Here is a 26,482-nt window from a genome sequence, read left to right as displayed (position 1 = left end):
GTGAAACTTTTTAATAAATTAATACATTTTACAGTGTCTACTATGTCATAGGAGTTCATGTTAATGTCTGGAGTTCTTTTCACAAATGGCTCCCTCTTGTGGACAAAGTAGGGTATAGACAGACAAGTTACAAATATTATGTTGTTATTATGTCATTACTCACTCGCTTTCAGTAAGCGCTTTACCATGTCAGGGTTGCAGAGAAACCTGGGAACTCTGGGCATGAGGTGGGAATACATCTTTAATGGGATGCCAGTCTACACACACACACACACACACACACACCTGGGACTTAGTCTATCCCTGTGTCAGTGGATCTCCAACCTTCTGACAGGCAGAAGCAGACCACAAGCAGTACAGATGGGCAGACATGTCTCACCCTCCCTCACCCTCAGCATTGGAGCCCCCCAGGGTTGTGTCCTGAGCCCCCTACTGTACTCATTGTAGACTTATGCCTGTGTAGCCACTTCCAATTGTACCAGCATTATCGAGTTTGCTGACGACACTGTTGTGGTGGGCCTGATCTCTGATAACGATGAGAAGGAGATTAAAAGCCTGGAGAACTGGTGCCAGGAGAACAATCTGAATGTCAAAAAGACAAAAGAGTTGACAGTTGACTTCAGTATGAAGCAGGAGAGAAGCTACCACACCCTTGAGATCAACCATGCCCCAGTGGAGAGAGTAGACAGTTTCTGGTACCTTGGTGTTCACATCACGCAGGACCTGTCATGGTTCTGTCACATTAACACCCTGGTTAAGAAGGGCCATCAGCGTATTTACCACCTTAGATGCTTAACGGACTTTAAACTGCCCTATAAGGTGCTAAAGAACGTTTAAATCTGCACCATCGAGAGCATCCTGATGGGAAGCATCACAGCCTGGTTTGGCAACAGCACCAAACAGGATAGGTGGGCTCTCCAGAGGGTGGTGCTGGAGAGCCCACCATCTGCACTGAGTTCCCTGACCTGCAGGCTATCTACAGCAAGAGGTGCTGGACCAAGGCCAGGAAGATAGTTAAGGACTTAAGCCATCTGAACAATGGATTCTTCTCTCTGTTGCAGTCAGGGAAGCGCTTCTGCTTCCTGAAGGCCAACACAGAGAGAATAAGGAGGAGCCTCTTCCTACAGGCTGTTCAGGCCTTCCCCCAGGCCAACACCTAGGACTAGAGCTTGGACATGTTTGCACAACACCTGCACCCCTAGTGTTCCTGTTAATACACCCGCATTACCCATATTTATAACTATTTATTATATATGCTGGCAATTTCAAAAACAACTACCTCAGCCTGATATTGCACAACATTATATTGCATAAACAACTGCACATATCTGCGCTATATTCCAAATATAGTCATACTGTTGCTGCCACCTCTCTTATATATCCCTTATATTATATTTTATATTTTTCCTTTTCTACTTGTATACATGTAAATTCTGGTTTAGGTAAATGTCACGGACAGTTGAAAAAAGCAACTTATCTTAGCCAATGCACCTATCAGCACATATTTGGGAAGTGGGAGGAAACCCATGCAGACACAGGGGGAACACACACAGCTCAGGATCGAACCGGAGACCCTGGAGCTGTAATTAATTTATTACTTTTTAGCTGCAAACTTTTCAAATATACGTAATGTAACACGTGATGTTTATGTAACTAATGCTGCATTGCGAGGTGAAGTAAAAACCACAGAAAATGCCAGCTTACCTTGGAATTTCAACTCGTCAACTTGGGGTAGCCTTCACAACCAGTTCCTTCCTCGTTTACAGAGTGACATCAAATCAACATGGCCGCTCACAATGTGAACAGTATAAAGTCCCCCTTCTCTACTTTTAAGTTACAGGGTGTCCCAAAAGTCTCCATGCATAGGGAGACTAAATGTCTTGGAAACTTTTTCATACTTAGTTTAATATTATATATTTTTTCAGATAGCTTTTAAGAATGCCTTTGACAAAAGAAGAACGTACTGAAAATCATTCTCATGGCAGGATCGGGAAGCTGTCACAAGATTGTGATGGACTTTAAGAGGACACATGGCAAGTGCATCACACACGATATGGTTGCTAAACTTAACAAATTCTAAAAGACTGGAAGTGTTGCAGACCAACCGAGAAGTGGACATCCACGAAATGGCATACATAGTTCCCTATACATGGAGATTTTTGGGACTCCCTGTAGTTATAGCAGCATTAGCTTTAATTCAGTTAATATACAGACACAGTGCTTGATAAAATCTATAACACTGACCATACTAATCACTCTTTTGAGAAGGTAATCAATGTTAGACATTAGCTTGTTGCTACACGCCATTGTGTGCTGCTGTTGCTGTACTGCAAATTCAGTTAAAAATGTTGCATGAATGTTTAACACAGGGCCACCCGGGCAACAGGGGCGAGCTGGCATGACCCGGCACTTTTCAAACTACTGGGGAAGTGACCCAGCACTTCAGGCAATAATAGACAGCTCTGACTCGGTTGAAAAACCAATCAAAACTTCCAATTCAGCTGTGGGGTGGGACATTTCTTCTATAGTGGATCTCCTATGATCAATAAAGTGTTAACCGCTTTTTTCGCTCACTAATCGTATGTTGAATCAGAATCGCTAACGTTTCAATATTTTCAGTGACACATGCACATATTCTGTATTCTGAATCGATTACAGGAACATTCCTCACATGACATTTTTCAAATAAAGTAAGTAAGGCTTGCTGGAAAAAGTGTTTGATTTAATTGAATTTGATTAAATATCATTAAAAGCATCAAATTTTGCCACCCTTGGTAGAGCAGGACCCAACAGATATTCAGGCCTGTAACTGTACAAGTGCGGTTAAAGTCGCTTTTTATGAGCTTTACAAAAGACACGCTTTCATGGAAGCAGCCATGCGTTTTTTTCCCACTACACTCATTGAATGCCCTGAGGTGAGAAACGACATTATAAATGAGCACTTCCAAGGCAGCAGAAGTGAGGCATAAACGTGTACTTTTTTTCTAACGTGTGTATATTCAGATGAGTCCACCAGAAGGCGCAATTTCAGCTTGGGATTAAAGCTTCAGCGGTAAATGGAGAGGCAGAGCTGCACACTTGGGTGGTGAAACGGATCCACAACACAACAGCACTGTCAAACTTCCCTAACGTGGTGAGTACTTTTAGAACAAATACTTTGGTTGTTTTATGGTGAGAAATGTATTTTGTCAATAATTATGAATAAAAACTAGGACTGCATTCTAGGTGCTACAAAAAATCAGACTGTTTCAGTTTAACCAGGTTTTGTATTGCTGAAAACATGCAATAACATGATTATGCCTAAACTTGTCAGATGTTCTAGACTACAGCATGTGGGTGGTGTTAGAGATCAGTTATGTCATATCACATTCCCTAATGCTGAATTAATACTTGCTTTGCTAAATTAACAATTTAAGATGATTTATTTACAAATTAACACAGATTACTGATTTCATTGAAGTCATCTTAAAATAATCCCACTACACATGTTTCTGATTCCTAATGCAGTATAAAACAGAATAGACCCACAGACAGTTTCTCTGTATCGGACTATAAACGTATTTCAAAACAGTAACCTTAACCACATAACGTTAGAAGTAAACGATGGTCTGTACTAGTAAATGGTAGTGCATCTAGAGAAACAGGCATGAGGAAGTGTAATTGCTAAACAGCACTTTATTTAAATAAGAAGAATGAGTTATGCTTGAGTCAACTTCAGAATTATTGACACCCCTTTAATAATCATGAAAATGAGCAATATATCTGTATAAACATATATAAGGAACACAAAGTGATACTATTAATCTGAGACTGTATGTGATATTTTGAGTTTACAGGAACATATGAGGTTGCTTACATTTAGAGCATTTGGCAGACACCCTTATACATTATCATTTATACATGGAGCAGTTGAGGGTTAAGAGCCTTGTTCATGGGCCCGGCAGTGGCAGCTTGGCAGAACTCACAGCCTTCAAATCAGAAGTCCATTGTCTTAACCATTGAGCTATGATTTGCTCTAGTGTTTTACTTAAACAAAATAATCTGACTACAATGCACAATTCCAACTACAGCTCCAGTGACTCTTGAAGTTTAGGTGCAGCTTTCATGCAGTCATCAAGGAGGCGTCTAATGATTGATTTTGTTATTTAACTCCAACAATAAACTAAACTGTGCAATTTAAAAACGGTGTAATTGTTGTACTAAACTGTATCATTGCATGTAACGTTTATACCAGGGGTGGCAAACACATTCTAGGTAACGGCCCATAATGTACTTAGTCCAGTGTCAAGTGGATCAGTTTAGTAGACCAATAACACATCAACTCCTGTTAAATGTGTTAATTTATCGGCATTTATCTAAAAAAAAAAAGTGGATTAAACATATAACCTGCAAAACAGATGAACAGATTGGACTTAATTGGGATTAAATGTCAAATTTTAACTTGCTAATGCAGAATTTCATATCATTAGCACAATTTGTCAGTAGCTTAGTTTATGGCTCTGAGCTAATGCTTTATTTCGATCCCTAGTGCAATAACGGAGATTAGCTCTTTTGTCAAAATTTTCAGTTCAGTTACGATTCACAAGATGATTGTAAATTCATTTGGTGGGTCGCATTAGAACCTTTATACGGCCGTATATTTGACACCATTGGTTAGTGCAATCATTTTTTCCCATTACTTTGAAAGGTGCCAATAATTATGGGGTTGACTGTGAACTTTTTTCTGATTAATTTTCAGTAATTAATATTTTTAAATGTAACACGTAGACTATTAGATATACAAAGGTAAGAAAATGCAAAAGAAAGCTGAAGATAGCACCACTCATGTCCACGTTAGCAACATTTAAATATTAACTAGTGTTGGGCAGTATAGTAATTTAATTTATGTCTTCCAGAACACCATGTATTAAAATAAATGCACAATACACAGTTTTGTTTTAAACAACAATTATGTGTGAGTAATCTTTTATGTGCTTGTAGCTGTTCACGAGAACCAGACCATGTTAGCCCTAAAAGCACTGGGTGTGTGTGAGCTGAGCCTGTGCTGTGCTTTCCTCCTTCTGCATGGAGTGCAGTCTGATTCCAGACTGACCAGTAAAACTTTGGAGCTGATGTCTAAATACCGACTGATAGATGGGTAATGATACCTGCTGCTTTTTCTCTCTTTAGATAATTCACAGGCAGTATAATTCAGAGGTCATTAGCTCCAGTCCTGGAATGTCATTGCTTTCCAAAGTTTCCCAAAATTCTCCATCGAACCTGAATCAAAATTCACAAAATCAGAAACCAGAAACCAAGAGGTTTTCTTCTTCTTCGTTAGTTTTTTCATTCTGTTGCATAAATTATAGTCAGTTTTGCTTTTTATGCTTTTGAAATTTTAGATTACTGTTTAATTGGAAATCTAAAAGGTGAAGAAAAAACTTTGTTGAGTTTCTTCGCTAAACTGAGCTGGGAAATAAATTTTACTATTATACATGGTTTGCATGTTGAACTGGATGGTGTGCTACAGATGATGTAATAGTCCTTAATAATAATCACTGAAGCAAAATATAGCGACTTGTTTTGGGCAAAATGTTTTTTTTACTCTCTTAGCTGAAAACCGAAAGAGTAATTTTGTCATTTGCAGTTGAAATTTCGCTGGGTTTTAATTCCCATTTTCCTCTGCTAATTAGTTAGCAAACCAAGAAGGCTCTTGATATATTTAGAAAGAAAGTGAACATGAAAGACATCCAGGACATCTGCATTGCGAGGAGTTGATGAGGGGGTCTTAAAATCAGAAATACAGAACTGGAGCTAAGAAACCTTACTGCTAAGTGTGAAAGTGTACCATTTCTCACATTAGCATTCACAGTTGCTTTCCTTTCTGCCTACAGACACAATGACCTCCCTTTGCAACTCCGCATGCGCTATAAAAACAGTCTCAGCAAGTTTAATGTGTACAACAGCTCGAAAACAGCTACAGATATTACCCGACTCAAAGCTGCTCATGTTGGAGGACAGGTAGCGTCTGTTTTCACACTGTTCCTTGGATTTTTCATTTATTTTCAATTTTCGCTGAGATTGAGAGTTAGATATGGCCAGAACAGTGCCTTCACTGTGTAGCAGGTAGTGTTGGTGTCTCACAGCATAAGGGTAAGATTTCTGAGAGCTCTGTCCTACAGTATGTTTGATACTGTATACAGTTGTGGAAGAGTCATGATTTATACCACTATCTGGTTTTACACAGAAGAGAATCAGAAGATTCTCTCAGAGAGTTTTTCCCTTTCCACAGTCACCTCTGGCTTGTTCATTAGGGAAGTAAATCTACATCCAGATTTCTGTAAAGCTGTTTTAGTACTTTGTGTCGATTGATAAAAGCAATGTCTAAATAAAAATTATTTAATAATTGAATTAATTTCCTAGCATTCTGGTTTCAACCCTAAACCTTAGAAGTGATGATTACTTTAACTGGCAAAAACAGTGTTCAATGCAACCTCAGAATGATTATTCCTGTTGTGACATGGCTGGTTCAGATCATCTTCTCATAATGAGTCCAGGCCTTAAATAGTAAATAGCAAAAAGAAAACTTTTGTCAGGAATTGGTAAAAGAGGCCAATACAAGCACAGATAATTTACCAAGAAAAAAAAAAACTGTGAAAATAAGAACTATTAACATGAATGATGGATATGAGCCAAGAACCATACATACGATAAGTGGCACACACAACAACTACAGCAAAAGCTTGACAGTGAGACGTTGAAAAGCTAGAACTTAAACAGTAGTGCTAACAAGACGTAATGAGACACAGATGGTAGTGATTACTGAGGCATGTGACGTGCTGGGGCTGATGGGTAGTGTAGTTCTGTGCCCTTTGGATCTACCACGACACACTGCAGTAGATTTTTACAAATGTAGTTTTGACACCAGAATCTAAATAGATTTTTATGAAATGTTATAAATAAATATGAAATAAATAAATACGAACTACTTTTGGCACTATGTACAAATGCAGTGAGTGCAGACTGCATGTTTGCAAAATACTATTATTTGTATTTAGACACCTATGTGTTCCTTTACAGCTTCATTCAAATCCTTCATAGCATGTAAAAAGCTTTAGGAAAATGTATGTACATGTAGGAATCAGTAATCCAGAGCTCCAGTTTGTAAAGCTGTACAGCACAGGTCTCCAGTGCTGGGTTTACAGCATGAAGGCCCAACATTGAGCAGAAATTCTCTTTGTACACTATGTTACAGTAGCATGCACTTTGCATAAACAAATGCTTCCTTGTGTTTGCTGAGAAGATTTAGATTCTCATGTACACAACCTAAAAATACACATCACACAACATAGCACCTGAGAGCACTCATATCCTCATGTTTCCAAGGCAGTGCACTGCCTCATGACAAACAAGAATAAATTTGATAGATATACATACTAAACCTTCTTAAAACCCCTAAAATATGGTATATAAACTCCTGAATTACCATTCACCCACTGGCAAAAATTAAAACCAGATCTTTTATTTACAGTATGTTCATTTTTACTAGTTTATGATTAAACAATGTCACTTGTACACAAAATACAAGAATTTTTAAATGATTTTATTTATTTTATAGGTGTATAAACAAGAGGGGTGGGTGTGAATACACAAAATACTAGGAAAAAAACTGCTAACATAAATTAATGAAATAAGTCCTGGCTAGCTTGATGCTTAGCAATGACAGTGATATAGTAGGTAACTAGATGAAAAAGTAGATATCAAAGCAGATGATTCAATAAAACTAAGAGTTTTCCTCTTTAAATGCTTGTTTGTTATTGTATAATATTATCTAATTCAACGAAGTCTAACAGATGCTGCTGATGCAACACTCTAAATGTATTCAATATGCTATTAATACAATACTCTATATTGATTCAGGGCCTTATACTGATTCAGTACCCTGCTGATGCAATACCCTATACTGATTCAGTACCCTGCTGATGCAATACCCTATACTGATTCAGTACCCTGCTGATGCAATACCCTATACTGATTAAGTACCCTGCTGATGCAATACTTTATACTGATTGAGTACCCTGCTGATGCAATACCCTATACTGATTTAGTACCCTGCTGATGCAATACCCTATAATGATTCAGTTCCCTGCTGATGCAATACTTTATACTGAATCAGTACCTTGCTGATGCAATATCCTATACTGATTCAGTACCCCGCTGATGCAATACTTTATACTGATTCAGTACCCTGCTGATGCAATACCCTATACTGATTCAGTACCCTGCTGATGCAATACCCTATAATGAATCAGTACCCTGCTGATGCAATACCCTATACTGATTGAGTACCCTGCTGATGCAATACCCTATAATGAATCAGTACCCTGCTGATGCAATACCCTATACTGATTCAGTACCCTGCTGACGCAATACCCTATACTGATTCAGTACCCTGCTGATGCAATACCCTATAATGAATCAGTACCCTGCTGATGCAATACCCTATACTGATTCAGTACCCTGCTGATGCAATACCCTATAATGAATCAGTACCCTGCTGATGCAATACCCTATACTGATTCAGTACCCTGCTGATGCAATACCCTATAATGAATCAGTACCCTGCTGATGCAATACCCTATACTGATTGAGTACCCTGCTGATGCAATACCCTATACTAATTCAGTACCCTGCTGATGCAATACTTTATACTGATTCAGTACCCTGCTGATGCAATACCCTATACTGATTCAGTACCCTGCTGATGCAATACCCTATAATGAATCAGTACCCTGCTGATGCAATACCCTATACTGATTGAGTACCCTGCTGATGCAATACCCTATACTGATTCAGTACCCTGCTGATGCAATACCCTATAATGAATCAGTACCCTGCTGATGCAATACCCTATACTGATTGAGTACCCTGCTGATGCAATACCCTATACTGATTCAGTACCCTGCTGATGCAATACCCTATAATGAATCAGTACCCTGCTGATGCAATACCCTATACTGATTCAGTACCCTGCTGATGCAATACCCTATACTGATTCAGTACCCTGCTGATGAATACTGATTCAGTATCCTGCTGATGCAATACCCTATAATGAATCAGTACCCTGCTGATGCAATACTTTATACTGATTCAGTACCCTGCTGATGCAATACCCTATACTGATTGAGTACCCTGCTGATGCAATACCCTATACTGATTCAGTACCCTGCTGATGCAATACCCTATAATGAATCAGTACCCTGCTGATGCAATACCCTATACTGATTGAGTACCCTGCTGATGCAATACCCTATACTGATTCAGTACCCTGCTGATGCAATACCCTATAATGAATCAGTACCCTGCTGATGCAATACCCTATACTGATTGAGTACCCTGCTGATGCAATACCCTATACTGATTCAGTACCCTGCTGATGCAATACCCTATAATGAATCAGTACCCTGCTGATGCAATACCCTATACTGATTCAGTACCCTGCTGATGCAATACCCTATACTGATTCAGTACCCTGCTGATGAATACTGATTCAGTATCCTGCTGATGCAATACCCTATAATGAATCAGTACCCTGCTGATGCAATACTTTATACTGATTCAGTACCCTGCTGATGCAATACCCTATACTGATTCAGTACCCTGCTGATGCAATACCCTATACTGATTCAGTACCCTGCTGATGCAATACCCTATAATGAATCAGTACCCTGCTGATGCAATACCCTATACTGATTGAGTACCCTGCTGATGCAATACCCTATACTGATTCAGTACCCTGCTGATGCAATACCCTATAATGAATCAGTACCCTGCTGATGCAATACCCTATACTGATTGAGTACCCTGCTGATGCAATACCCTATAATGAATCAGTACCCTGCTGATGCAATACCCTATACTGATTCAGTACCCTGCTGATGCAATACCCTATACTGATTCAGTACCCTGCTGATGAATACTGATTCAGTATCCTGCTGATGCAATACCCTATAATGAATCAGTACCCTGCTGATGCAATACTTTATACTGATTCAGTACCCTGCTGATGCAATACCCTATACTGATTCAGTACCCTGCTGATGCAATACCCTATACAGATTCAATATGCTATTATGATACAATACTCTATACTGATTCAGTGCCTTATACTGATTCATTACCCTACTGATTTAGTACCCTATACTGATTCATTACCCTACAGATTCAATACCCTACTGATTTAGTGCCCTATACTGGTTCAGCACCCAACTGATTCAATAGCCTACTGATTCAAAACCTTACTGATTTGAGTACCCTGTACTGATTGAGTACCCTATACTGTTTCAGTACACTGTTGATTAAATACCTTATGTTGATTCAATATTCTATTCTGATTCAATATTCCGTACTAAATCAATACCCTACTAATTACCCTACTATGTTAATGAACTGTGACAAACTTTTCCTCTGTCAGATATTTGCGGCGTATGTGTTATGTACAGCTCAGGACAAGGACGCCGTTAGACTGGCATTGGAGCAGGTTGATGTGATACGACGTCTGTGCACTGAATACCCAGAACTGGAGTTGGCTACCACCGTTGCAGGTATGAACTCAGTGTGTATGAAAAAAAACTATTATCATTCTGCTGAGCGAAAAAAAACTGTACATTTTAATTTCTTTTAAAGCTACTGTATTTTTTTGTATTATATATTATCTAATAGTAATTAAGGATAAGAATTATCCTTAATTATTGCGTATATTTTAGATGCTGCACATCTGCATCTCATACTATTAGCAATCTTGTGCAGTCATAACATAAAGGATGCATGTGCGCCTTTTCTCATTTTCCATATCCACTAGGGACAGACACTATGCCACACCCATAAATGGAAGTTATAATATGTGGGAAGAAGGCAATTTCCGGAACATAATGTTCATTCAGGAGGCCATTTTTCCACATCACCACACATTTGCACTTCTCACAAGCACTTGAATGAAGATTGCACTCATAACTTGCTTTGACGTGTTTGTGAATGTGTGTGTGGGTGTGTGTGTGTGTGTGTGTGTGGGTGTGTTTGAAGAAATGAACGCCACAAAGAAGATAGCTTGTTTAATCAGTATAGAAGGAGGCCATGCAATTGATAGCAGTCTGCCAGCTTTACGGATGTTCTACCAACTTGGAGTGAGATCTGTGACCCTCACACACACTTGCAACACACCTTGGTAAGCACACACAATCGTTCACTTTATTATTATTATTTTTATTGTCATTTTTATTATTATTGTTATTTGCATGGTGGACCATTCTCTGCACAGTAGTAACATTAACATGGTACTGTGTGTGTTGTTGTGTGTATCAGGCACAGCAGAATGCTTTATGCAGGGCTTATAAATGTGCCATGAAGGCCCAATATATACCAATATACCAGAAGTCTTAACAACACTGCTGTGCCTGATACAGTCAGCATAACACACACTCACGTCAGTGTCACTTGCATTTTGAGAAAGATGCACCATCCAGATAACATCTATTCATTAGATGAATTTGGGTAGTGTGTGTTTGTGTGTGCGTGCATAGCAAGATAATTGATGTTTCTCTCTCATTTTCGTATGTAGGGCAGAAAGCTCTTCCCAATATTACTCTTACTACAAGAGAAACAACAATGCCTTGACAGATTTCGGCAAGGTAATCAAAAAAAAAAAAACATTTGAAATTAACACAAAGCTTTACTTTGTGTGTGTGTGTGTGTGTGTGTGATGTAACTGAATATGAATACATTATTGGTATTGAACAGATGATGTTCTAAACGAATACAGCATATACAAATACAGATATGAATAGGAGGTACACTAATTGTTTTCTATTTATCTGGCAAAAAAGCTTGCCAGATAACTCCATGTTGAGATTAGTGGTATGCACTGGGTCAAGGATCTCATGGGATGAAACAAAAAAGTGGCTTGAGCAAGAAGTTTATACTTTCCTGCGGAGCTTAAAGGGCAGGAGTGGGAAAGTCTCAGCAAAATTCCCACCCAAAGTACATTTTAAAAACTGCACATAAAGTCTTGATGCATTTCTGATTTGCAATCTTTTCTTTTCCCAATCTTTACAATATATATTAAAATAGAAATTGTTCCAAAACAAAGTGGTGGTGTAAAACCATGATGCTGGCAACCCTGCTTATGGAACTACTACAACATTCGTTAATATGATACGAATAGGAGGCGCACTATCTCTGCTGGGTTCTCCAAAAAAAAAAAAAATTATATAATTAATTTAATTAATTAAAAGAATATCTTGTATCTTTGTTTATCATGAGTTTTTTTGTCATTCTTAAATGAATATTCATCGTTATTTAAAGAAAATCACATTGCATATACACTATACCCCTAGTGTGTGTATGTACAGTATGTGTGTGTTACTGTAAATTAATCATTGAATCACATGCTGGTTTGCAGTAGGGCTTCTCCAAACAAAGATGTGAAGTAAGTGTGTGTGGGTATATATAAATTTAATCTTGTCTTGATGGTTTGGACACTGAGGTCTTATTTGCTGCATTTATTTTTAATAATAATAATCTGTTATTGTGTGTGCATCCTGCTCGTTACTTCAGGCCGTAGTGCATGAGATGAACAGACTGGGAATGTTGATCGATCTGTCTCATACTTCCTGGGCTACGGTGCGAGCCGTGCTGGAAATTTCAAAAGCTCCGGTCATCTTCAGCCACTCCTCTGCCTACACCATCTGTAATAACTCACGCAACGTCCCTGATGACCTGCTTCGCCTGCTGGTGACTCCAAGCTGCCTTGTGCTAATGTGCCAGAAGAGAGAGTATATTAGATTTAGGGTCTTGTATAGTTTTCTGATAGAGTTATAAGAAATAAAAAAGGCTATAGAATGTAAACAGTTTCAGGAGCACTTTGCTTGCATAGCTGAAGGACTTTTGTCTGAAACTTTTCTCCTAAAACTTTGTGTGCTTCATCTATCTGTATCAATAGGCTTGTCACTATTATTATTATTATTATTATTATTATTATTATTAATAATAATAATAATAACATGCAATATTTATATAAATTTAATCCTTTATATTTTTATGCTAGAAAAAAAAAGGAGGGCTCATCATGGTGAACTTCTACAAGGATTTTATAGCCTGTGGTGCTCAAGCAAATGTCTCTCATGTAGCTGGTGAGTTCAGAACTTTTACTGTTACTAAAGAATATTTAAAATATATGCAAATCAAATACCATCAAAAAATTGTTCTTAGTATCTAATAACTGTCTTTTGTGGAATAAATATAAGGTTCCACACATATAAAGCTTTCGACAGAAAACAAACCAATGGTTAACCTGCACAAGTAAGGAAATAGATAGGAAATATTTAAGGATTTATAAGTATTATTAGGCACAGTTACAACTAGACAAAAGTTACACAAAAGACAGCCTTTATTAAAGCAGCCTACAAAATGCAACACCTGAAGCATTATTGGAACTACAGTTAGAATTGTGTGCTGTAGTCAGATGAAACCAAAATCTAATTTTTGCCCATGCACAACATTTGCTGAAAAAAGTCAAATCAACTATAAAATATGGTGATGAATCATTACACTGTTGGAGTTGTTTTGCAGCTAGTGTTTCAGGGGCCATTGTAAAATATTCATTGCATCATGAATCTTTCTAAGACAGTGGTGTACAGTCTAATATACTAGGGCCAGTGTGGCTCCAGGTTTTCGTTCCAGAAGAGCCACACAAGATTGGTTCCTTATCCTAAGGTTAATGTAGCTCGAAAACTATTTGCCTCTTCTAAAAGGTTAAAATGGTCTAAAAATGGATCTTTCATAATGCTCCAAACTTAGTACATCCATATCAGCACAAATGCTTGCAGAAAATCAGTGTTTTGCTGCAAACTGCTCAGTGTGCAAAACTAAGGAGCTTTAGGGTCCAAGATCTCCTTAAAAATGCCTTAGGTCTTGTTATCAGTTTTGATATTCCCTCTAAATACTAATACTAATTTTTTTATGCTTGACAAAAAAAAATATTGTGTAAAGTAAAACTACAGTATAGTATATTGCACCATCTATTTAATATTTCTCTCTACTGAAATTTTGATCTTAATCCTGTGCCCTGCAGACCATTTTGACCATCTTAAGCATGTGATAGGAGCAGAGCACATTGGAATTGGGGGTGACTACGATGGGGCCAGTGGGTAAGAGAAGTTTTCTGTTTTCACAATTCTAATTTATTCGGATTCCAACAAACAGACTTACTCTGCCCCTAGACTGGCATAAATGGCAAACATAACACCTTAATAACACCTTAACCATAACCATAACACCTTAATCTCATGAAACATAAAACAGTGTGTCATGAGTGTTTGTGTGTACTTGTAGATTTCCTCAGGGTCTGGAGGATGTGTCTAAATACCCTGCTCTGATTGGAGAACTACTGAGTAGAAACTGGAGTGAGCAGGAACTGGCAGGCGTGCTGAGGCTTAACTTCCTCCAAGTCTTTGAGAAAGTGGAGAAGGTGAGTGATGAAAGGTGATGAAAGGTGATGAGAGATGAAAGGAAAGTGGAGAAGGTGAAAACCTCATAACCTATACCTGCTCACATTTACTAAGCCTGGTTATTCACAGACGAGCTGAATCAGGTGTCTGTGATCATAAAAATCACAAAATTTTCATTAAATCTGCAGGAGGAATTGGGCACGGTGCATATATATATATATATAAGCTCATAATGTAATGTAAACCAAAAGAATGTTTGACCCAGAAACAGAAGACATGACGCATTCCCAGAAAATCCACATCCAATAGTCACCACCAAACAGCTTTATAAATAAATATACGCCACAGCTCCATTGAATTCTTGATTCTGATTGGTCAAAATGTGTTGTTCTGTTTCTCCAGTGTCTTGATCTATTGTGATCCCAGAATGTTTCAATATCCAGCCTTGCTTGTAGCATGTTTTTGGATAGTCTTGCATGTCTACAAGCTACTGCTTTTTCTGTCTTGTTGTGTTGCTGTACAGATAAGTGATAGACTGCGCAACACTCTTCCCAGTGAGGTGGAAATCCCCCTTGAAGAGGCCCAAAACGAATGCCGTTTGGTGCTGAAGCGTCCGGATGGGTCCAGAAAGTCATCCGGTATGCAAGCGAGAAATCTTTTAAGCTCAGGTGCTCTGTTTTGGACCGTTCTCTTTTTCCACTTTATGCTGCTACATAAACCAACATATCCGAACTGATGCTGATATAATAATTCTTTAAAAGGTCTCAAGACCTTCTTTGTGAAAAGGGCAAAGCTAGTTTGATTACTATTTTAGTGAAGCCATATATTCAAGCATTTTAGAATTGAAGACCTTGTTTATACCTAGTTGTTTCATGCTGTTACAAATTCCCCTTCTCAGCATGTGATTGGTTTCCCAGTGCGATGAGTACTGCACTATTTTGTTTTGTTGAGTTCTCTCCATGTCCTTTTTGTTTATGTTGTCTGTGTTCCTGTGCGCCTGTGTCTTGGTTCTGTCTCTACCCTGTCTCATTACTTGTCTGTTACCTCATGTGTGCACCTGTTCTGAGTGCATCCCTTGATTAGTTTGTCTTATATCCTGATGTTCCTTTGTCCCATCACAAAGTCTCATTCAGTGTGAGACTGCATTACTGAGCCTTGTTCTTTGATTCCGTATTTCCTGGTTTTGACCTTGATAGCACTTTTCTTTTTGAATTTTCCTTGTTTGTTGACTATGGATTATGATGACGATTTTTGGATTATCCCTAATAAATAACAGGGAGTTTAGGGAGTTTATACACTTGCATCCTGCCTCTGAGAATCAGGATCACACATGGATACGGATTATACATATTGAAATTAAAATGTAAAAGTAAATGCATTTAAATCAGTTTTGTGTCCTATTACTTAAACCAGGGGCTCTCAGACATTTTGCATCCCTTTCCAGAGTAAAAGAATTTCAACGACCCCCTTATGAACAAAACACAGATTTGCTTAAAAACATTAGGGCAAATATGTGCCATCATATAAAGGAATATGATTAGATTGGAGCTTTTTGTTCCTGAAATTTCCACTCATATAAATGTACATTTAAAACATTTTATAACATATCACCAGCACTTCCTGGTTTAAATTTGCATTTAAAAGTTAACATTATTTATATATACTCGTTTTGAGTTATTGAGTTTCAATTAATTGAGTTTCAATTGAGTTTCAGTTAACTTTCATTTCAAGTGACCAGTTGATTAGGCTTACAACTGTGATAATAGCCATGACAACCTTGATACTAGTTGATAGTAGAACTATGAAGTGAAACTACTTCAGGAGGTGGTCTGACATTTTAGTTCTGTTGTATAATCTCTCCAAGACACATTCGACAGCCAAAACCCCTCCCAGTAGGTGATGCGTGAGCTTCATGAATGCTGAAGTTGGCGCCTTTGAAAATGTTAGCTAAATTAAAAACAGCACAAAAAATCATGAAGTAAAACAAAGAACATGTATGGGATTTCAGGCTGTCTGACCTGAGACACACTTGACTACAACTGTAAATGCATGTGGTTAAAATCTTATCACAATACAAAGACATATGAAATGACCAGGGGCCTAAGTTGTGTCAAAAGTATCCTTTTATTTCTGGGAATTTCATTCATGACATCTTGCCTTTTTGTCTACCTTCAAGCTCACGTTCAGGTTTTGGTATCACACTTCAGTTTGCTGTCAGCATCCACTGGCATTTTTCATAAATGTCCTCAGGGCAGATGCTAGACACTTTAAATATAGAAAATCATAACAAATAACTGCAACCATTTTGGAATATATGTATAAATCCAATGTAGCCATGCATCCAGCCTGCTTTACAGATGATTATCTGTTTTGTTGTCATTATTTGAACAGTCTTTGTTATAAAAAGCAGAACTGTGAGCTTTTCACCTTATACTTTTTTTTTTTAAAGAAACTGTTATAATTTACTTGCAAACTTTCACTGTACTTTGTATTTTAGGTGATCCAATAAGACCTAGTTTTGTAAATTGCAGATGGAATAAGAGACAGGTGCTATTAATTCTCAATTCAAGTTGAATATATTTTTCATTAATCAAAATGTTATATTTGACTTTTTGTGACCTGGTCAATTAATGTAATGCTCTGTCAATTCTTATACATTCAAAAAGTTGAATAATTGTAAGACTACACCAATATATATATTTTTTTAAATTAAATGTCAAAACTGTGTTTTTTTTCTTTCTTATGTCATTACTTATATTTATTAGGTTTATGCTACAGAAAATAAATGGTTGTTATTATTTTATAAATATATTTTTGAAAATCAAGTTTTATTTTATAACCACATGCATAGTGTACACAAAGTTGTAATAATGTGTAAGCTTTTGATTATTTTTTCTACTATGTGCTCCTCATTTCTATAATCCAAGCATTCAAAAATTGTTGCGCTACTTGTGTACTAGATTTGTGAATATGGTGCTTCTTTTGGACATCCCAGTATTAAGTTATATGACATCATTCATAAATAATTCATATCATTTCACTCAGGAGCCCCCATACGTCCTACGACTGATAGAGGTAACATGCTCTAAAAAGCCTAGCTGTGCCTTCTTCTGAGCTGAGAAGCTAATATTTGATTATTTATTGTAAGTAAATGCCACATTTGCTAGAAATGATGTATGAAAAAGCTGAATCTCGAATGTAAAACTGTATCTCAAATGCTGTATATATACATATATATCTATATAACTATATCTTAAAATGCTGCACAGTGAGTCAGGCACAATTAAATTGTTGTAAAATTGGATAAAATCCTGGTCAGTTATTTTGATTTAATATTGGCATGTATTTCATACTAAAGCATTTCATTCATTCTATTATTACTTTTTTTTTTTTTTAAATATTACATATTTTCTTTTGAGGTCTGATTTTCGTGTAAAAATATTTGAAGTCAGTGCCTCGATAACATGACGAGTTTCATTTTTTTGTCTTATTAACTTCATGAGAAAGAAAAAAGAGTGTGGTGATGGAAAGACTATAGTTTAGGTGGAAAGATTGTAGTCGCTGTAACATGTGGCGTTCCACAACATATGTAGCTAATGTATACGTATAATGATGTAAAACAAGTCATTCATTAATAAATTTTAAATTGTAATCAGGGACAAATTGCTGTTGTATAAGAAGAACAAAATACTACAGGATATGCTGCTATAGGAAAACAGTCCACTTCAGGGTGGTAACAGTGATTATGCTTTATGTTGGGCTGCATCACATCACCCCATCACCGATTGTTTTCTTATAACAGCACACTGTCATGTTTTATTCCTTGTGTATATTCCTTTGTTCCGGTATATTTTGTTTCTCGTGCGTTTAATGGCTACTCCTTTAAAATTTTTGAGAGTATTGATTTGAGAGTAATACAGAAATACAAAAGCAGGACCTGTGCATGATAGTCTTATATAAACTTGTTGGTTGACGAGCCACTTGACTTGACTTAGTTGGTGACTCATGAACCTCTGGTTTGTGAGTGTTCTGCTTTTTAATCACTGAATTTATCTGTCTAGACTAGGTTTGAGCAAATCAAGCATTAGCACACACCAACTGACTTGAATTTTATATTTTTTAAATTTATTTTTTCATTTTTTTTTCATTTTCACTTTTACAGATGCATTTGCCTGTTCAGTTATTGTGGCCATAAAAATATCAATGTGTATCAGTCACAGCGGTCATTGCGAGTTGTGTGGATGCCTAAATATGAAAAACGTCATCTTTTAATTTACAAGGTTTAACATTATATTTCTTTGAAACGTTCAAAAGTCCAGTACAAAAAAGTCATAAGTTATAAAATCATTTCATGTTTTCATCCAAAATCATGAATAAACTCAATGCTCTTTCTTTGATCATTATCTACAACCTGGTGCTCTCAAGCCAATGGGGAGTAAAAGCAAATAAATAAGGAAATAAATAAAATAAAAACTACTCCAAGTAAAATTTCTGTTTGGACTGAAGCTCTGTATAAAAAACTTATAGAAACACATGTACTGATGTGTCTGCAGCTGTTCCAAATTAGCTTAACATTTCTTAAAACAGCAGATTTATGTAGTTGCAGTTTTAATTCTATGTGCAGACTGATAAACCTTCCTGTTTACTGTCCGGCCTACAGTATTTAACCACAAATGGTTTAACATGGTATTTCTGTTTCTAATGAGAAGCAGATAAGCTGGCGTCTGTCTTTCGGTTTAGTTTCTTATCAGCTGAAATACACTTTAGTGCAGCTTTTGATAGTTTCCAGGCATGTGCCATGTCTGCAATTGCTTAATACATTGTGTGTGTGAGTGTGTGTTCATTTGAATACTTGTAAGGCTGAAGCCAGAGAATGAGTGCCATATGGGTGCATTCATTTAGAATGGATCACAACTGAAATTCTGTATATGAGATATAAATTTATCTCACTAATGTATCTCACTTTTTTCCTGCATTAAAAAAAAGATGTTTTATATCTAAATACATATTCAGATAATGTCTGTTATTCTGTCCCCAATTAGCCTTTCTAGGCCAAATCTGGCAACGTCGTAAGTTATGAGTAGATGGTGATGACCTCACGACCTCCACCCCTTACAAGCAGCACTCTCTCAAGACCTTCTGTCAACACTTCCAGGAACTCCATATCTGAAAAGTTTGAGTTAGGGAATAGACAGAATTCGTACACAACAGAGTCTGATAGTGCTGTCCATAATAACCATAATGCTATTAAATGCATTGTTTCACCAGGAGATCAATAAAACGTTTTTATCCCATATCCCAACATGGATGGAAGCATGTAGCAGATTGCTGAGAGAAAATATAAGAGCAACTCATCCTGGAAGTAGTAGATTCCCCAGTTCTATGATGTCTTTAAACTGAAATATATGCTATATGGTCAAAAGTTTGTGGACACCTGACCATCATACCCATCATACCAGTAACCTAGCTAATTCAGTGCTAAGCCTCAGCTACATTACCAGCTAGGAATATGCAATCTGACCCTGAAGCATATGCAGGATTGTAGTGTATCACATTTTTTTTTTGAGAGAAGCCAGAAAAGCAACTCATAGTGGAGCTTCCCGAGCTCTATGATGTCTTTAATGTAAAAGGATACCTCAAAGCTAGCTAATACAGTGCTATATCTACGGACATCTATATTTCCTGCTAGCTTGCTGGCTAGCCTGCATCCTAATTTTAGCTAGCAAGCTTAGTGAAAGCCTAGTGAAATAAGTGCCTGATATCAATATATTTCAGATAAATCTTCATTAACAATATGTAGCTAGCTATCATGTGAGTTGTCACATTTCAATCATAGTAGGTATGATTGAATGAACAGACATAAGTTCCAACTCACATGATAGCTAGCTGTCATGCTAGTGAGTAAATGACAAGTGAGGTAGCTAGCAAAGCTAGCTCAACTTTATTAAGTTGATTCCTACCTGGTTTTGGGTAATAAGTTACATGTCTTGTATTGTAACACTGTAGTGCAGATTAGAGAACTCTTAGCTGTGTTTATCATTACTGTCACTATGTGAGAGACCAAAGTCATTTTCTTCCTGTTGCTTGAGAAGGATTTTTCAGATGGGAAGCCAACATGGTCATACACTTACACATTTGTAACAATTCACACTCAAATTGTATAAAAAGTTATGAAAGTTGAGGTTAGGGTTAATCACGGCAATAGCATTCATGCCATGCTAATTACTTCATACAAAATTTTATGATATTCAACCATACCACATTCAACTTTGCTCGTTCTAATTTGTATGAATTTCTCATGAAACCAGATTGGGGAGGTGGAACCTTTTGGTCACTAGTGCAAGCTTTTAATCTCTGAGATACCAGTTGCTATGTTGCCATGGCTTACTATTTTTCAAGCTGGAATATTGATTACACCTAGGACTGTCGTGATAATTACCTTATCAACTTATCATACGATATATGAACATGACCTCGATCAATTTTGCTGACCTCAATATTGCCCATTGTGTTTACATAAGAATGAATGTCACCAACATTTTAGCCATTCGTGCTGCTTCTGTTTGCTCTAAATTAATAAATATGAGACGACAAAATATCGACTAAATTTAAATGTTTTTTTCGTCAGAAGACAAAAACAATGTGAAAATTAACACTGGAACTCTATGACTCTCTATGCTCCTGTGCCAAATTATTATTTAGTGTAATTTTTGTTAACGGAGCCCGAGAATCCGTTTTATTTATTGTTTTGGTTGTGTTGGGTTTTTTTTTATTTACGTGTTATTTATTTAGGATATTTATTTTTTGACATTCCAATTCTAAGCTGTCTGCATATTCTTAAGAATTAAAAGTTTATTGCTCTTTGAAAGGGTCTACTTGCATTATTATGCTATTATATTATCATTATATCAGAGGAATAAAATGGTCTTAAAATGACAATAATTTCATTTATCGCAATTATTTCCAGGATAATATATCGTCCGACAAAAGTAGTTATCGTGACAAGCCTAGTTACACCTTAATTTAAATTCATGTCTACTCCTTGTAAAGTTGTTAGAGCATTTAGGCAGTACTGTTGAGTCAGTATTTTGCAGTGTGTTAAGGATACAGTTCTCATCGCCATCAGGATTGCGAGGAGGCCCAGGCATGTTGAGCAGCACCAGCCTGGCATCATGTGACTTGTTCACAATGACTTCATTGAGCTTCACTGCTGTGTGCATCCGTCTCACATTAGATTGATCTCTGTCCCGCAGATAAAGCAAGAGACAAATCAGAGACTAGGTAAAAGACATTTTCCTGGTGCTAAACCAGCTTAACATTTTGTCTTAGTGTCTTATATAAATGCAGTTATAATGCCATACACTTTATAGACAGGCCCATTCTCTGAGCACAGGGATAAAAAGGTTATAAGGAGATTAGACGGCTAAAAAAATAGCGTCAGCATTTTTGCCAGCATTATATTAAAAAGCTAAAATTACTGATGCTATCTCAAGTTAAGTGTACTGTTTCCTACAATAGATTCAAAGCAAACTGGAAACAAACTAATGCCCTTTTGCTTCAGTACTCACGGTTTAAGACTAATAAGTTCTCTGAAGTTCTCTGGAGCGTTGTTGCGGTTTCGTCTCTCTGTGTCCAGCTTATCTTTTGTCCATGTCATCTGGATCTTCTCAGGCACTATATCTAGAGTCTCCTCTTCTTCATCGGAATACAAACTGCCCATTCGCACCAATGAGTGTCTGTCCTTCACTAGCTGGGCCTATTAGGAACACTCAGGACATCAATACCAAACCACTACTTATGCTTTTAGTCACCAGTGTTATTTTGAGTTATGTAGAAAGGTCTCACCTGCACACATTTATTTTAAGAGACAGCCATTTGTGGTATAAGTGATTGCTCCACAGTGCAGTTAAAAGATCGATTGTGATTGATCAAATGGTGTTGATTATCTATTCAATTCATGTCAGGCCACATCTCACCATCCAATCATTGATTATTTTCCAAAAAACAGCATGCTCTCTTGTGGTTTTATGTATTACTTCGTGAAATTTCTGTGTAATCACAATGGCAGTGTATTGAATAGACATTATACACACACCTCTCTGTTCCTCTCAGCTGTGGAAAGTCTCATCTGCCTAAGCATCTGAGACCTCTGCTCCATCATTAGTGTCCTCTCATAGGTGTATGCAGATATGTCACTATCATGCTACAAATAACAACAAAATAACATGATTTTAGAATAATTCCAGGGACTTGCATGCTTTCACATAAGTAGGCCAAGCAAACATGGCATACAGCTAACACAATTAAAACTGTATGGGTTTAAACGGGTTTAGATAATTAATAAGCTGTCGGTGTTTTATTTACCATTTCCACCACCTCCACCTCTGCTTCTAATCTGAGCTGGTATAGGAAGGTTGCCAGATCCTTCTTCATCTGAATACTGTTATCATCCATCTGGGCCACAGTGAAAATACGCATCTTACACTTGCGCCATACCTAAAAAACACATAGATATCACAAGATATATTTAGCATTTGGAAGTCATTTAAGGGAACATTTAATTTTATTTAGGGCACAAATGATGAACCACAGTGCTGAAAATTAACTCCACATGTACAACAACATGGAAAGGATGCAAAGGAACAAGGAGGCTGGGGATAAACATAAGACAACTGTACAACATTTCTGCTAATAGCAAATGAATTTGATCCACGTCTTATCATTAGTTTGGCACCTTGTGCTGTTTGAGAAGGAAGGGCAGCAGCATGAGCATTCCTCCATCATGTACTATCCACCACACGTCGATGTGTCCATCAGTGAAGCGCTCATGGTTGCTGGGGTAGAACGACACATTCTTTGGCACCATCAGTGCCAGGTGGGCAGCTGTGGTACACCGAACTGTATCTTGAAAACAAAACAACAACAAAACAAAATTTAAAAAATTTGTCCAGAGAATTTCATTAATAATATATTTAGTAAGTATAGTGTTCAAAGGGCTACATACAATCTACCTAAGCCCTGACAAACTATATAATCTGACCTGCAATGACCTACATAAACATTTATAAAGCCTATTCCAACAGACATCAGCTGTCCTAAAGCAGCCTTTTGTCAATTTTCATCTGAAACAAATCTATTTTATACCATCAATGCCACCACGCTGTCATTAGTTTTCATTAAAGTCTTTTGTAACCTAATTTTACCCAAATGCAAGAGAAAATATACATAACCGTACATGTTATGGTCTCATAGCATTGTCATAAAGTTTCGTAACTATCTTATGAAAATGAAAAAAGAAGTTTATTGCCATACATATTCAGAAAAACATTCTTGAAATACACTGAGCTAATATTATGATTTAAGTTGACATAGACAATAGTATAACACAACCCTATGTCAACACAAATGCATGACATCAAGAATCACAAAAAGAATCTTGAATATGACAGCTATTGGAATTGGAAGCCTTTATTTTACTTGTTTATGCAGGTTTATTTCAGTTGTCATAAAGGGCTTATGTAAGAGTCATGCAGCTTTATGAACACTACCACTACTGTTAGCTGAAATTCTAACTCAGTGTGTTAAAATATTAGTTCATAATCTTTTACATTTCCAAGAATATGTACATGACAAGCCTACTAAAGGAAAAAAATGGATAATGACGCAGAAGGGCACTTACTAATGAAAGTTTTCCATGCTCGAGGATCCTCACTTTGTCTCCAGCCATAAGGCCAACCCATAACTACTGTGTTGTGCTTCATCCCACCCAAGCCACATGACTGAATAAGATGGGCAATTCCTTCACGCACCTTTGAGGCCACTACCACCTGGCAGAATCCCTTTACTCTCTCTATTTCCATCATGTTTTTTATGGCCTGAAACACACATAACAATTTTACTGTGGCTGTGAAGCACAAGGTCAGTATCATGTTTCCAGGCTTTCATTTACAAATGAAATAGAAATTCAGTGACTCATCATATCACTACCTGTTCCGAGGCCTGAGCTTCCCCATAACTGTCCAGGAAATTGCCCTGGATTACTGATCCCACAATCGTCAGGCCCTTTCCAGCCTTTAGTTGTGAAGCAAAGGTTAGCATTCTAGGATATTTGACATGCAAATCTTCATCCAGCTTCAGCAGCACAAGCAACTGTGGTCTACAAACATGATTAGAACAAACCTGTTAATTCAATGCAATGCTAAGTTATACTCTAATCAGAAATATCTGACTTCAAGGACACAAAGATATGAACATCTTTAGTTAACACACACATGTAGTGGTTTGGTAACTGAAACCCACAGTCAGGTGTGCAGGAAGTGGGGTGTTCAGGCAGCTGACAGCCCCTCCTGCTGTCATGAGTGCTTGCAAATACAAATGAAATAATAATAATAATAATAATAATATAGTTTTTAAGCAGTTTAACATTATCACCCTTAACCTCACATGCCTTTCTACATCCCAGCCCACAGTGCACTGTGTGAAAAAAAGACTGAATAAACAGATGAAGCAACATAAGGATTGTTATCCTGACCATGCAGATTGCTCTAGTTTGAGATGATAACGGAACAAACCTCCAGTTTTTGGTGTGAGGAGGTCCAGCTTCCAAACGAAGCAGAGCATATCGAGCGGCACTGAGTGACAGACCCCGGATCCCATCTCCCCATTCCTTCTCCGCTCTGAGACACAGGCAGAGAGAAAGTGTGACAAAGAGCATATATGAGAGCATATACTGTACCTTGGTGCTACTCCAGTTGTCTCAGTGAATTAGGTTAAAAGTGTTTGAGCCACCACTCACCCTTGGTATTCAATGTATTTGTAGATCATGCCAGCGATGCACATGGCTACGATGGCATAATACCAGGACGAGATGAACATTAGAGCCAGACACATACTCATTCCTAGGAAAGACAGGGCCCTGAGAAATAGACAGATAGGGCAATGGATATATGACTGTTCTATTTAAAGTCTGCAATGCTGTTCATTACTGCATTGTTTAATAACAAAACCTACATTTTACCAACCCTAGTGTGGCTGGTAAAGCAAATCTCAAATAAAGGTCATGATTGAAGACAATTCCACACTGCATGCACACTCACCAGTGGTAGTATTTGAACCGCGGCCTCCAGTTTGGGGTTCTCAGGAGAGTTTGTACAGCACAAGCCAAATTTACAAACAGGTAACACATCAAGAAAAACCTGTTAGGAGGGCAACACACCGGCAAATTATTAAAAATGGGGATGATTTTCAGTAGGGACTGGGAAACTGGTCAAGGATGAAGGCAAGATGGATGTAGCCAAATACAGTGCAATCCTCAAAGAAAACCTGTTCCTGTCTGCAAGAGATTTGATAGTGAAGTGGATATTTACCTTCCAACACAACAACAGCCCTAAGCATCCTGCCAAGTCAACAAGGCAGTGGCTCTAAACCAACAGCTTAAATTAGTTAGAATGACCCAGGCAAAGTCTGTGGCAAGACTTGAAAATTGCTGTTTACCAAAAGGCTTTATCCAATCTGATAGAGCTTGAGCAATTTTACCAAGAAAATTGGGCACAAATATCAGGATTCAGATGTGCAAACCATTGTGTGTGCACACCTCCTGATCTGTTGGTGTTTAGGATATCAGTTAGAGTGTCATTTTACAGTGTGACATGGATGTGAGTGTGTGATTCTATGCAGCATGTGTTATGTTCTTACATAGAGAGAATGGGAGCCACCATATCCAGTGATGCGATTAAAATGCCCAGCTCGGCTATGAGTGCCGTGAGCAGCAAGGCCCATGTAGGCTCCCCATTGGCTTTACCATGTCCAAACACCTAGATGTTACACACATATACACACACAGTACTTATTATACAAAGTAGAGTAATTTACATAGTAACATGCAAATACTGTACATCTATTTTTGTTTATTACTTCCCAGAAAAGCAGACGATCGTAATTATTCAGATAGCCTCTAAAAGTCCCAGCTTCTTGTTTGGTTATTTTAAAGCACATTATTC

General features: G+C 37.5%; 2 protein-coding genes across 2 annotated transcripts in view; one reads left to right on the top strand and one right to left on the bottom strand.

Moving 5' to 3' along the window:
* The first annotated feature begins 3,003 nt into the window (after positions 1–3,003).
* dpep2 (dipeptidase 2) lies at positions 3,004–19,485 on the top strand. The gene is made up of 11 exons (XM_026937531.3): positions 3,004–3,133; positions 4,981–5,137; positions 5,874–6,000; positions 10,454–10,583; positions 11,062–11,203; positions 11,597–11,666; positions 12,592–12,768; positions 13,082–13,166; positions 14,108–14,183; positions 14,368–14,503; positions 15,007–19,485. Exons 2-11 carry the CDS (start codon positions 5,001–5,003, stop codon positions 15,217–15,219), a joined length of 1,293 nt encoding a protein of 430 aa, XP_026793332.1. The 5' UTR covers positions 3,004–3,133; positions 4,981–5,000; the 3' UTR covers positions 15,220–19,485.
* Positions 18,750–26,482, bottom strand: part of slc12a4 (solute carrier family 12 member 4) — a 22,684-nt gene continuing 14,951 nt past the window's right edge. Inside the window, exons 13-24 of the mRNA XM_026937530.3 lie at positions 26,178–26,296; positions 25,580–25,678; positions 25,279–25,398; positions 25,055–25,159; positions 24,471–24,639; positions 24,163–24,358; positions 23,218–23,387; positions 22,848–22,979; positions 22,579–22,686; positions 22,052–22,239; positions 21,592–21,725; positions 18,750–19,649 (exon numbers count right to left, since the gene is read on the bottom strand). Coding sequence (XP_026793331.1) covers positions 19,558–19,649; positions 21,592–21,725; positions 22,052–22,239; positions 22,579–22,686; positions 22,848–22,979; positions 23,218–23,387; positions 24,163–24,358; positions 24,471–24,639; positions 25,055–25,159; positions 25,279–25,398; positions 25,580–25,678; positions 26,178–26,296 — 1,632 coding nt within the window. The 3' untranslated portion in view covers positions 18,750–19,557. The remainder of the gene's footprint in view (positions 19,650–21,591; positions 21,726–22,051; positions 22,240–22,578; positions 22,687–22,847; positions 22,980–23,217; positions 23,388–24,162; positions 24,359–24,470; positions 24,640–25,054; positions 25,160–25,278; positions 25,399–25,579; positions 25,679–26,177; positions 26,297–26,482) is intronic.

This window comes from Pangasianodon hypophthalmus, chromosome 25 (assembly GCF_027358585.1).
Source record: "Pangasianodon hypophthalmus isolate fPanHyp1 chromosome 25, fPanHyp1.pri, whole genome shotgun sequence".
NCBI classification, from domain to species: Eukaryota; Metazoa; Chordata; class Actinopteri; order Siluriformes; family Pangasiidae; genus Pangasianodon; species Pangasianodon hypophthalmus.
The sequence above is the reverse complement of the archived record's forward strand: the minus strand, read 5'-3'. Positions and strand labels throughout refer to the sequence as shown.